General features: G+C 33.9%; 2 protein-coding genes across 2 annotated transcripts in view; one reads left to right on the top strand and one right to left on the bottom strand.

The window, feature by feature from the left end:
* LOC138308790 (myosin heavy chain, cardiac muscle isoform-like) overlaps nt 1-15,118 on the top strand; it is a 144,618-nt gene that overhangs the window by 14,572 nt on the left and 114,928 nt on the right. The window lies entirely within an intron of this gene.
* Nucleotides 2,613-8,884, bottom strand: LOC138309141 (uncharacterized). Its single transcript, XM_069250291.1, has 3 exons — nt 8,519-8,884; nt 6,640-6,778; nt 2,613-6,133 (listed from the first exon to the last, which is right to left on the bottom strand). Exons 2-3 carry the CDS (start codon nt 6,772-6,774, stop codon nt 5,042-5,044), a joined length of 1,227 nt encoding a protein of 408 aa, XP_069106392.1. The 5' UTR covers nt 6,775-6,778; nt 8,519-8,884; the 3' UTR covers nt 2,613-5,041.

A 15,118-nucleotide genomic window follows, 5' to 3' on the forward strand; every position in this document is an offset into this window, starting at 1 on the left:
TGGTAGTTATATAGACAGGTGGTAGTTATATAGACAGGTGGTAGTTATATAGACAGGAGGTAGTTATATAGACAGGTGGTAGTTATATAGACAGGTGGTAGTTATATAGACAGGTGGTAGTTATATAGACAGGTGGTAGTTATATAGACAGGAGGTAGTTATATAGACAGGTGGTAGTTATATAGACAGGAGGTAGTTATATAGACAGGTGGTAGTTATATAGACAGGTGGTAGTTATATAGACAGGAGGTAGTTATATAGACAGGTGGTAGTTATATAGACAGGTGGTAGTTATATAGACAGGTGGTAGTTATATAGACAGGTGGTAGTTATATAGACAGGTGGTAGTTATATAGACAGGTGGTAGTTATATAGACAGGTGGTAGTTATATAGACAGGTGGTAGTTATATAGACAGGTGGTAGTTATATAGACAGGAGGTAGTTATATAGACAGGTGGTAGTTATATAGACAGGTGGTAGTTATATAGACAGGGTAGTTATATAGACAGGTGGTAGTTATATAGACAGGGGTAGTTATATAGACAGGTGGTAGTTATATAGACAGGTGGTAGTTATATAGACAGGAGGTAGTTATATAGACAGGAGGTAGTTATATAGACAGGAGGTAGTTATATAGACAGGTGGTAGTTATATAGACAGGTGGTAGTTATATAGACAGGTGGTAGTTATATAGACAGGTGGTAGGTATATAGACAGGTGGTAGTTATATAGACAGGTGGTAGTTATATAGACAGGTGGTAGTTATATAGACAGGAGGTAGTTATATAGACAGGTGGTAGTTATATAGACAGGTGGTAGTTACATAGACAGGTGGTAGGTATATAGACAGGAGGTAGTTACATAGACAGGTGGTAGTTATATAGACAGGAGGTAGTTACATAGACAGGTGGTAGTTATATAGACAGGTGGTAGTTACATAGACAGGTGGTAGTTATATAGACAGGTGGTAGTTATATAGACAGGTAGTTATATAGACAGGAGGTAGTTATATAGACAGGTGGTAGTTATATAGACAGGTGGTAGTTATATAGACAGGTGGTAGTTATATAGACAGGTGGTAGTTATATAGACAGGTGGTAGTTACATAGACAGGTGGTAGTTACATAGACAGGTGGTAGTTATATAGACAGGTGGTAGTTACATAGACAGGTGGTAGTTATATAGACAGGTGGTAGTTACATAGACAGGTGGTAGTTACATAGACAGGTGGTACAGACAGGAGGTAGTTATATAGACAGGAGGTAGTTACATAGACAGGAGGTAGTTACATAGATAGGTGGTAGGTATATAGACAGGAGGTAGGTACATAGATAGCTGAGTAATGTGTTTTGACTGATAATTGGATTAAAAACAAATGAAAACAAAGTCAATCTTAGTTTCCTTTAATAGGGATTGTTTTCTTGGATTCTTTATAAATACAAAGAACTGTTCCTCTGTTTATGATACATTTGTTGCTAGCTTGAACAGAGTTGTTATCAGAGTTAAGCAAAAAACAACTGATATAGGCATATACTTTATAATTTCTTATGAGAATTAGTATAGTCATATCAATTCAAGTATATTTTGAACTCTATTTGCCATTTTTGCAGTACAGGTAATGTATTATTTAAAATTTGAAATTAAGGCTACAAGATCTGTCAACTAATTAAAAGCTAATGCATGTAGCTGATGCCAGAAATCTACCACAATTAATCAATAAAGTCTGGGGATGGGATGGATATATGATGAATATCTCACTCAAATAGCTCTAAATAAAGTCATAATAAAACATTTATTGATACAGAAATTTACAGAAACTTATACATTTCATCAAATAATACTTGGGTAAATAAGGAGTTCAGTTTGAAATGTTTAATCCTTATTTGGTGATTGATTTATTAGATAGTGTGATATTATCTCCCTTTGACTGTTGGATGTCTTATAGGCAGTGATATGTATTACTGCCATGTATTACTGCCAGAGTGGTTGGTGAATAGTTATCTCCCTTGGACTAGTTAAGATATGTTGTTTGTTGTTTGGTGGTTCTGTGATAGAGATAGATCATTGTATTTTGAATTTAACTTAAAAAATAATAATTAAAAAAAACTAGTGTTGCTATTCTTTATTAGATGATAATGTTTAAAAATGTGATATATCAATCAAATTCAAATCTTGTACATTGGATGCAATATTTAATGGTTCAAGAATTGCTTTAATTTTCTTGAAAGAATAGCAATACAAGTTTTATGAATAATTATTAACTCCTGATGATTCTTAAATTAAAAACTTAATGAAAATAAATGGTATATGACTATAAATAGGTGGAAAAAAAGGTGGAAAGAAATCTAATTATGAAATAAAATAAAGCTTAAGATTCAAGTTGACAATTTATAAATAAGTAACCAAAAATAAAATTAAGATATAACAAAACGGTAAAGAAAAACAAAAACAGAAAATCAAGTAACTGAATTAATAATATGATACATTTCTTTCTTGTGAAGTTTCTTCATTAGTTTCTTATTTGAAAATGATAAAAGATAATGTGTTCGCATGAAAATAAAACAGGAGCAACTTTTTTGTAAATTGCATCATTGGAAACAAAATTATCAACTTTTATTTATTTTTTTTTAAAATTAAATCATACATTTGTTAACAAATTGTTTAGGTACTGCATATGACTTTGCATGTTGTAGCTATGACATTGAATATAGGTACATATAAGTTTGAGAGCACCAGGCTAATGGTTATTCTCTGAAAAAATGAAATATTTGTTTTGTGAACAGATCGAGTCTTAATGAAATATATACTTTAAGAATTAGGTGAAAATTGCAATAATATGCCAAATAAAAATGGTTATTTCATAAAATGACCTCTTTTGAGGAAAAACAGAAAACAAGAAAGTAAAAAAAACAACAACAACCAATAATGGTAATTCAACAATCAGGATTTTTTAACAGAATAAATTAAAGCAACAAAGAAGGCAATGAATAAATTAATATTATAAATTAACAAAACTTGCTTTTAAACAAGTCAATGATGTAAGTTAAGACATAGATTGGTTGACGTAACAGCTGAACGAAATGGTATTAAAATACATGTATGCTGATGAAATATGGAAATTAGTTCTTTCAGGTCGAGATGAAATTTTGTGTTGAAAATTTATTGATTTTCTCACTGATTAACAAAGACGTTTTCGATGAAAAAATGAATGGCAAAACTATAATCAATACCAGGTGACTAATCCCAAGCAAGAGTAGATAACTGTCTCAAAAACACAATCACTGCAGGTATATATCAAACATATTTGGCACAGTCAGTACATTTTGATTTAGAAAGGCAAAAGGGGAAGTAACATTAAATATACAACATCAGAAAGCATCATAAAATACCATATTCGTCGTAATTATCACCCCTCCCCCTCAGTAAGCGCCCGAGCTCCTCCCCTCTTCTGGAGAAGGCGTTGAAGTTTGGTATAACCATCCTCATACGATGGTTTACAACATGTGATGCCTATAACATCAGCATTGTATCCCATATATTACAATAACATGTAATAATGTGTCTGACAGGTAGCAAGGCATATTTACTGTAACAGATTGATGTGACATAAATACAGATAAACTTAAAATATGACTAATATTTTTTCGTCTACAACTTACACGGCTCACTAATAAGCAACACCCCTCCTTCCCCCTTTCAACTCCCTTGTTACAAATTTTTAAGCACCCTGGGTGGGTGCTAATTGCAGCGATACAGTAACAAATAAAATAGGCATCAATAATAACTGCATAAACATTAAAAAACTCTATTCAAGCGAGTGAGATAATTACAATGGAGAAATATAATGATGATATAAATAATAACGTCATGTTATTTGCAAATTCAAAACAAAACCATTTTCAATATTGAAGTTATTTTTGTGTAGAATTAATAATAATATTGCCATTGTCGGGAAATTATAGTCTGAAAAAGCAAGTTTTAATATGAATAAGATATGTTTGAATTTCACATGCTAATTTCATAGGAACTGATGAAATTATTTGTAGTTTTTTGAGGAATACTGTACAACACAACATTCAAACTAAATGATTAAGGCCATGGTCTTGCACAAATCTTCACCTTAACGTACAAATGAATAATTAAACTCAAAATTACAAATATTTAACCTTGACATACAAATGATGGATTAAACTCAAATTTACAAATCTTGACATACACATGAACGATTAATCCCAAAATCACAAATCTTAACCTTGACATACAAATCAAGTATTAAACTCAAAATTACAAATCTTAGCCTTGACATACAAATGAATGATAAAACTCAAAATTACAAATCTTGACCTTGACGATTAAACTCAAAATTACAAATCTTGACATACAAATGAATGATTATATATAATCAAAATCACAAATCTTGACCTTGATGTACAAATGAATGATCAATCTCAAAATTACAAATCTTGACCTTGACATACAAATGAATAATAAAACTCAAAAGTACAAATATTTAACCTGATGATTAAACTAAAAATTACAAATCTTGACCTTGAAGATTAAACTCAAAATTGCAAATCATAACTTGACAATCAAACTCAAAATTGCAAATCTTAACTTGACGATTTACAAATATTTAACTTGATGATTAAACTCAAAATTGCAAATCTTAACTTGAGGATCAAACTCAAAATTACAAATCTTAACTTGACGATCAAACTCAAAATTGCAAATCTTGACCTTGACATCCTAATGAATGATCATGCTAACACCATATCACATGAGATAATCCACAATTGATACACACATGGTAAGGGTACTGTATTCCTGAATCTTAATCCATTTGGATGTAACAGTGGAAGATACCAAGTTATGTTGATCACATATGTTGACAAGGGTTGGCAAATCTGTTGGCAAGACCTTGAGGAGTCATTTACCCGGTGTCTGAAGGTCAAAATCAAGCTCTGAATTGTGAAAATATTGAGTTGATCCTTAACTTGCAGGTAAATTGCTGCATATCCGTCAGTTAGAACCTAGGGAGATTCAACCCTGTATAACATTTAAAGTTTTAACTTTGGAGACGATGACGTAAGTCGGCTTATCACCATGGTTGTCTTGCAGATTCATATTGGATATGGTTGAATGATTAGTAGAATGTGAAGAACTCTCAGACGGAGAGCGCTCCTCCTCCACGACGTAGTCCTGCTGGTTGTGGGGCTGGGGTTGACTGAATCTGCAGCCGTCTCTGTCAATGTCTCTTGGAGTGTGGACATGATCAAGGTCAAATGGATGATTGTAAACATTAAAGTCTGTGTCATCATCAAAGTCAACTGATATTTGGGCTCCAAAGTCACGCTTTGGCACTCGACAAGTGCAAAACTTCTTCAGGTTTTCGTATTTCTTTTTTAACTCATGTAGCTCGATGTTTGTTTTCATTTTTTCTTTGCATCTCATCTCCTCCCATTGTTCCTTTTCCTTTTTCTGTTTTTTGATGTTCTCTTCTTTGATTTTCTGGACTCTATTATCACTCTCAATTTTAGCTTCCTCGCGACTTCGCTGTTGCCAGACTTTCATATTTTCTTTTTCTTTTGCGAGTTCAATCTTCTGTTTCTCGCACTCGTATTTCAACTCCTCATATTTACACTTGTATTCCTTTGCTTCTTTCTGAGCCTTTGACGCTCGCTGTGCCTCTTCATTGGCACGTTTCTCAAGTCGACGGGATTTTCTCTCTATCAACTGAGGAAGAGAAAGGTGCTCCTTTGGACCTTCCTGGTAGTCTAGCTCCTTTTTAACTGTTTCTAGTTTGTCTATCAACTTTCCATGTTCATTTACTTGGACTTCAAAAGGAAGCACCTCAATGCCTGGGATTTTTGCGCCGTTGACAACCATCGCTAAGCGACCACTAATTTGATGCGATAGTGTGTCCTGGGCCTTCATGTGTTGTCTCTCCTGTTTCTTCTGCCTCTGATCACACAAGTAGCGTTCACGCTTTTTCTTGATATCTACAAGTTGACAAGCGATGTAGCGACAACTTCTGTCTTTTTTCAAAACTTCCACAAGGAAGAGAAATGCTCCAGGGACTTTCTGAATATACATCAGGAATTTTCTGATCTGGTCATACTGCTTGTTCTGTTTCTGAAAGTGAGAGAAAATAAGTTTTAAAAATGATATCATAATATTGATACACGGGAATACAAATGTTTAAGTTGATCACAAAGGTTCCCTCACATAATGAATCCTCAAGTTATTGACGTCTCATTTCTTTAAGCTGGATAAGTTTAGTATTTAGAGGCAATGGGAATGTGAAACAAAGAATCTTCACCTTGAATCTTCACACTCTGAAGAAGAGTCTGTGCCGATTTGTATATCAGTTTTGTGCAGTTTCAAATTATGGCTTATCGAAAATTCAGATGTATTCTGTTCTTTGTGAAGTCCATGTTTGTTTACCATTTCAGCGTGCAAAATTCTAACACGAACCTGACCAGACTCCCATTATTTGGTCTTGTTCAGCAGTGGGAGTCTGGGGAATGTGTGATCACGTTTTCTTTTTCACGAAAACTCCTGACGTTATACGATTGGAAACACATGACATCACAATCAAGGGCAGATAAATCTGTTGTATACAAATACTCTTTACTTACCATGATATTATTCTTGTCCTCCAGTTTCAGTATGTTTTTGTCGATGAACTGTCTCAAGAAGGACTGTGTCAATGATAAGCTACGCTCCAGATCTTTTAGGAGTTTATTGATCGCAAATCTCTCTGCCTCATTCATGGTGCTGCAACAGATATCAAATCATATGTAAGTGTCTCCTTGATATCTTAAAAAGTTCTTATTGGTTTATATAGACAATTGTCAAAAGAAGGTTTATATTTTGAAATATTGACCTCATATCCATTATTTGATATCTAAAAATGCCCAGTTCTTATTGGAATATATATAGACAATTGTCATAAGAAGGTTAATATTTTGAAATATTGACCTCATATCCATTATCTAATATCTAAAAATGCCCAGTTCTTATTGAAATATATAGAAAACTGTCATAAAAATGTTAACTTTTTGAAATATTGACCTCATATACATTATTTAATATCTAAAAATGTCCAGTTCTTATGGAATATATAGACAACTGTCATAAGAAAGTTAGTATTTAGAAATATTGACCTCATATCCAATGTTTCTATTTTTAGAATCAGTCATAATAAGCAATTAGAATTTCCATTTGCTAATATAATTGCATTGCAATGAAATAAGATAAGTCCCACATCTTGTACCATGATTAAGAACCTATTAATTCAGTCACTAGTAGTGTTATGTCAACCACCAGCTACATGTAATAGAACCTGAAATGTCAACCATCAGCTACATGTAATAGAACCTGAAATGTCAACCATCAGCTACATGTAATAGAACCTGAAATTGATGTTAATACACTTGTGACAATAAAACTGCATCGGCAACACACAAGGATATATAAAATATCACACCTCCAAACTTTTATATTATTTCATGTGCTTATATTGAGAAATAATGTTTACTTAGATTACTTCCTGACAACATGCAAAATAAAATCGTATAATTATGTTAATATCCTTATCAGATTTTAAAATAAACTGTTAATGTGTATCATTTCTTCGTTTAGTCTGTAAAGGGTTATTTCAAATTCTTAATTCAATTAATTCATTTATTCTCTGTGCTTTGTTGGGTGTAAAATTTAATTTTGCCCCCATGATAAATTATTTGATTTTTACAGCCCTAAATCCTCCTGACAATGTGCCATGCTTTACTCAACAAATTTATCAGAATTTAATGGTAATTTTGGATTTATTTCATTACACAAGTCTCAAAAATAAACCTTCATATGATAATGATGTAATATTAATTTGCTAAAATTTCCATATGTAAATGTTTTCTGTAAAGATGGAAATGATAAGTAAGCTTATATAATTACATTGAAAACGCAATTTAGACCTGCACTCTGGATAAAGCAACAAAAAATGAAATAAAAATAGATAGATTAAATAATGGTTATAAATGAAATAGAATTACCGATATTGATGGATGAATATGAAATAAAAATACACGAATGCAAGGTAATAAATCAATACCACTTCCTCGTACCCCCCCCCCTCCTCCCCCTCTCACAAACAAAAATAATTGAATAAATAATAAATAAATAAATAAATAAATAAATAAAAAAAGAATACAAATAAGATATAAAAAAATGAAATGGCAGAATTGTTCCAAAGGTGAGAGTTAATATGCAGGTATATTTTTTTTCTACGATTTTTGAAATGTAAATCTGTTCCATTCTGATGGGAAGTTTTTTTAAGGATGATTAGCTTATGATACAATTGGATATAATCCAATACACAGTTTGTATTAGTAGGTCAATGGATATATACACATTAGTATACTATAGAAAATTTATCTTTACCAGACAGCTAAAGAAAATTATAAAATGTTGAAGTGAAAATTAAACTATTACTGTAAAATACAATTCTAAAAAGCTTACCTTAATTGTCAAGTTAATTATTGATGAAATTAATTAAGGTATCTTCAGGTTAAGTCACCATTTTGTATCACCCGTCTGTGTGTGTTCCGAGATCCAGAAGTTAAAATCCCCATAGACGCTTATGATTGGTTAAAACTTGTTATATTGAGTGGTTACACCTGTACACAACAGCACAAGCATACCTATCGTCTAAATATCTATTTATAGATATGATGTCACCCTATATCTGAGAGCTAAAGAAGTGGTTAAGTCACTTAAGACTTTGGCACAGTCGGTGCTAACATTATTAACAGTGAACATGTTTCTCCGACACCTTAATTGTCAACGACTGTCATATGATGACAGTTACTCTCCTCTCTTACAACTTAATCATGAATCTGAAAATGATCCCGTATAATAGAAGAGCCCCCACTCGAGAGGCTGTCTTGTTAAAAGTCTTTATGAAAGCTGTAAGTGTTAGACAATAACTTTTAGTAGGCTGCCTAAAGAATATATATTACATGTTCTTTGTTTACTTTCACAAAGCCATCAGGAAAACTTTGGTCCTTTATATGAGTATTAAAAGGAGAAAAACTTTGGTACCATTCTCCGTAAGTTTTTTTGGCTTGAAATAAATTGTAATTGACAGCAAGAACTTCCTATCATATCCAGATTATAGTCAGACAGATATCTGGTCTACAATAAAAGGGACCATTTTAGAACTGACAAATTTACTATGATATATATCATTATCATTTAGGGCATGTATTTTACTTTTAAATCCCAAAATGGATCTCTGAGATTTTTAGATGCATGTAAAAAGGAACATCAGCAATGATTGGTTGGGATTTTCTCCATTTATCAGTATATTATTTCTTAAGAAATTCACATGGTTTATAGACATAAGTTTGTTAAAAATAAAGAAACAGATGCCTGTGCTGAGAAATGGGCCAGTCTGGCATACGTATTTAAATTTGTATTTAAATTTGCAAATAAGCACCTCCATTCCTCTAAATGTTCTTACCCCCTTTTTGAGGCCTCACTTTCATTGACCTTGAATTAAATGCAGACTGAAATATAAAAAATATGGTTTCTGATGGTGATGATAATATTGCTGTTGTTTTATGTAGATGAAGATGAAGATTTATTTGATATGATGATGATGATGTTCTTGTTGTTGGATGATGAGTTTGAAGGCGAGGGTTATGATGATTATTATATGGACAATGATGATGATGAAGATGACAATGTTTGATGGTTATGAAGGTGGATGAGGATGATGGATGATGATGATGATGAATTACATGTTGTTGATGAGTGATTATGACGATGATGAATGTTGATGACGTTTATGGTGATGATGATGATGATTAAGATGAGGCAATGATGAGTTTAATGATTATGATGTTGATGATGATGATGGTGATGATGCTGATGATAATGATATTATTATATGAACATGTCTTTTTGAAAAATAAAAAAGTTACAAAAATAATCTATGACAGGCTAACCAAATTTGGTTCTATTAAACGCCCCCTTATCTTTTCAATTTTTAAGAGGCCTGGGCACATATTGGGTCAAATAAAGGTCCTATTTCGATGAAACTTTCTACATAGCAGTGAGGGGGTTGTAAGTTGGCCTCCTGTTCTTGTTATTCCTAACATTGAACAACACAAACTGACATTTGGCATTAATGACTTTATCATTTGTCCTAGTAAGGAAAATTCTACCTTGGTTTTCCCCTTTCCCAAGACATACTATGTGCAATCATGTGTAACCATAGGGTCAACAGGTACTTTTAAAGTGTCTGTTGTCAGTATGATATGACCTGTTGGGGTGTGCTGCTCATTGTCTTTGCCATTACCCTTCGGTAAAGTACGCTTTTCATCTGTGGTCCATCGTTCATCCTTCCGTCCGTTAACATTTCTTGTTACTGCTATTTCTCAGAAAGGCCTGAAGAGATTTTTCTCAAATTTCATATGTAGATTCCCCTATGGCCCATATTGCAATTTGGGACTGATCGGTTAACAAGATGGCCGTCAGGCCACCATCTTGGATTTTGATAGTTAAAGTTTGTTACGGCTATTTCTCAGAAAGTACAGAAGGGATCTCTCTCAAATTTGGGATCTCACTCTGGGATCTCTTGTTGAAATATGCTTTAACCCTGCTATCACAAGAAGACAGTATTGGCATGAATTTAATGCACAGCCTCCAGAGTACATCAGCTTTCACCACATGCAAGTACAGATACATTTCTTGGGAGACCTACATAATAGTTTTTATCAAAGGCCATTGTTAATTTATTCACTCCCGATGAATCATTTGAAATTTCCCAAAACGAAAACTGGAACAGTTCATTATATAATTTCAGGGGTGACTGAATTAAGTGGATTCTTTAAAATTTAGATTTAGTCTTTGTAGAATTAAACAAGATTTGAACCAAACCAGATACAGTAGCTCCTACCTATCTTAAAAAGATGTCACTAGAATATTTAACCTGTGCATATCATTATGATAATACCAGAATTCTTAATGTTTGGCGGAATATCAGGAAGATGTTTTCTATAGACAATGACAAAGCAAAGACACAAATCTGCTAAGTCATTGTCAGAGGAGGTGTAATGTGGACACATCACATACATGTAATCATTATATATCAAATTTAATTAGCATAAACTGACCCACTAAAGAAAGATTTTAACTTTGATCTTTGAACTTGAAAATCTTAAGATAAATATAGGTATGCAAATCTGTGTAACTCTGGTGAATTGTATACCTCTGAGTTAGAGAAAAAAATTCATTTTAAGAGCTGGATCGGACAGGTTGAGAGTTTGATTAGTAAACCAGTTCTATTGCTAGGTCTCTAACAGAGGTTTCTGTATTCTGTAACGTCAATTAGCTTATAATTTAAAATAAAAGTATTTGCCACATGTCATGTAGATGAAGAATAAACCAATCTGATTCTGGTTGATCATAAATAGGAACTTCAATTGCTTTTGTTAAATAGATACCCAAAGGAATTCCCTATTTAGTTCTTATGTCATTGAAATATCATCACCTTTGGTCCTGCACTAAGGTTTTGTATCTTTTTTGATTCTCTAGGCCAAATATGCATTGTCTAACTGGTTAATTAATTCTATTGTTTACTAATTGGTTATGTATTGTCTGCTGGTTGTTTAATTCTATTGTTCTTTAGTTGTATGTTGAATTGTTTTTTTCAAGGGATTGGCTAATCTTCTATAATAGAATTTATAATCTGATTGTGATATTGACTTATCCTCTATTGTAAAGTTAAAACCTTAATTGTAGGTAGAAATTGTAGGTCAGTATTATATGCTGAGCCGGATATAACCTTAATGATCTGATGTATGTTCTGTTTTGATATGTATATAGTAAGTCATAAATTTTCTTTCATTCTCATAACTTCTGTTATTGAAAAATGATCAAAAGAACTTTTAACCTCGACAAGGTAATAATCATTTCTTTCCAGTGATAATAAATCCTGATGTTGACCTCAAAATCATATCATGTAATAGATGTGTTGCTTAACTGTTTTATGATTGTAATGAATCACGGATATGGACAATTCAGCTGTACCTTTAGACCAGTAAAGCAATATTAGCTGCATTGTGGCTTTACAATAGAATGGTGATTATCAAGCGTAATTTAGCTCATGGAAGGGTGACTTCTCAGTTGTTACACTGTCATGTTGCATATACATGGATAAATAATTGCTGTCATTGACTGTCTTAAACAAATAGGGGTGGAAGCACTTTACCTTGGGGTCACAAGGGAGATAACTCTTTAATATGCAAAAAAGCTAGTCACCTTAAATTGACAAAATCCTGAACAGTTACTGTTTTACCATGGTCCTGTTCAGTTTGAGATTCAAAAAGTAGGATTTGATAAAGTTACTCTAGATCTATAAGGCTTTCATTCTGGTGATTTAGCTTTGCTAATTTATTAAAGTCTGATTTTGGTTTGCCCGTTGTCAGTATAATTGGGCTGGGTGTGATGTTTCAGTGAGATAGCACTGATTGAAGGGGCAGAGTTCGCTATTTAAGGAGAGACAGCACAAAGATACCACAGCCTCCCAAAACATTAGATGTTCAGACACCACAACACAAATATACCACAGCCTCCCAAAACATTAGACGTTCAGACACCACAACACAAATATACCACAGCCTCCCAAAACATTAGACGTTCAGACACCACAACACAAATATACCACAGCCTCCCAAAACATTAGACGTTCAGACACCACAACACAAATATACCACAGCCTCCCAAAACATTAGACGTTCAGACACCACAATACAAATATACCACAGCCTCCCAAAACATTAGACGTTCAGACACCACAACACAAATATACCACAGCCTCCCAAAACATTAGACGTTCAGACACCACAACACAAATATACCACAGCCTCCCAAAACATTAGACGTTCAGACACCACAACACAAATATACCACAGCCTCCCAAAACATTAGACGTTCAGACACCACAACACAAATATACCACAGCCTCCCAAAACATACAGACATTCACACACCACAACACAAATATACCACAGCCTCCCAAAACATACAGACATTCACAAACCACAACACAAATATACCACAGCCTCCCAAAACATACAGACATTCACATACACAACACAAATATACCACAGCCTCCCAAAACAATAGACATTCACAAACCACAACACAAATATACCACAGCCTCCCAAAATATAGACATTCACAAACCACAACACAAATATACCACAGCCTCCCAAAACATAGGCATTCACAAACCACAACACAAATATACCACAGCCTCCCAAAACATAGACATTCACAAACCACAACACAAATATACCACAGCCTCCCAAAACATAGACATTCACAAACCACAACACAAATATACCACAGCCTCCCAAAACATAGACATTCACAAACCACAACACAAATATACCACAGCCTCCCAAAATATAGACATTCACAAACCACAACACAAATATACCACAGACAGCCTCCCAAAACATAAACAGACCATTCACACACCACAACACAAATATACCACAGCCTCCCAAAACATACAGACATTCACACACCACAACACAAATATACCACAGCCTCCCAAAACATACAGACATTCACACACCACAACACAAACATACCACAACCTCCCAAAACATACAGACATTCACACATCACAACACTTTACATACATGGGAGGCTGTTATTATTAAGTGACCCTGACTGTTTATCGGAGGTTAAGCCTAATTAACCAAACCAAACACTCCTTCTAATTGTTTATGTAAAAGTATTGGATTTATCCATACTTACGTGTTTTTGTTATGTCCTGTGTGACAAACCATGTGTTGTGATCGAGACTCCATTTGTTATTGGGATTTTCCTGATTGGGAATCCCGTTTACAGTTCATACTTATGTAAATTTTGATTGGCTGTTGTTTTTGATACCTAGTCTGCTCACCTGTATAGCTTGAGCACGTGCTGTTCATGGCATATTTTTAAATTTGGGTATATAGCCAGGTGTTTTAGCTTAGTATAGCGAGATCTGACGGAAGCTTTTCTGTAGCTGGTCAGCTCCATTCTCTCTCTCTCTCTCTCTCTCTTCAAGGTAATTATCCCGATATCATGCAGGATTTTTCGGCCGTAGTCCTCAAAATTACTCCGGGTTGGGTGGCTGTATTCCATATAGACAGCGCTAGGCAGTATTTAAAATGTGGTAAATGTTAATATAGTGAACCCGGGGGTCGGGAGAAGGGTGGTCGTTGGAGTCGGTAATATTAAAATATAGTGTGCGGTGTAGTTGCTCAGCTTAGGCCTGTGTTGTCTTGGCTATGTTGTCTCGCTGGTGAAATGCGTTTTTGTAAATATTGTGTAATGTTCTGTATTTCATCTGTATGTTTAGCCATTGTGTATTGTCTATAATAAAATGTTGAACTTTATGAATTGTGTTGTCGTCCGTTGACCTGTAGACCTAGCCAGTAGAAGTCGAGACGGAACCACAGAGTTGACGAACCAATAAATATCCACTATACGAGGTTAAGTTGCATATCGGTGACGAACACTGAAACTTTTACATTTATAACGCTGCAGACAAAACAAAAATTAAAGTAATTGAGGTGTGTCCATTAATGTCATTGATGCTGGAGCAAGTGTAAAAACTTTTCAATGTCAGTAGCATAATTTAATACTTTTCATATGTTTCTTTACCAGGAAGTTAATGCGATTTACTAAATTTAAGTAAATATTTTCAAAGCTTCTGTAGACTAGGTTGAAGTGTCTAACATATAGACATTTCTAAGTATACTCAATGTTTCCTTGACCTGAGATCAGCGAGGATTTCTATGGTCGATCCTGACCAGACCCTGGTGAGGTTTACTTTGGCTTTGTTAATGTCGGCCACTATGTTACGGATAAGACTTTCTAATCCCCAGAAATAAGGCCCTGTCATATTGTATTTGGTTATCCAATGAAGGAGTAGTGTGGTGTGATATACCTAGAACGGACTGTGTTTTTCCAGTGACGTAGGTAGATACACCTGTACAATACCCGGGTACTTCATTCTCATAAATAACAGCAATAGTCAATTTTTTAGCAGCA

Source organism: Argopecten irradians, chromosome 15 (assembly GCF_041381155.1).
Source record: "Argopecten irradians isolate NY chromosome 15, Ai_NY, whole genome shotgun sequence".
NCBI lineage: Eukaryota > Metazoa > Mollusca > Bivalvia > Pectinida > Pectinidae > Argopecten > Argopecten irradians.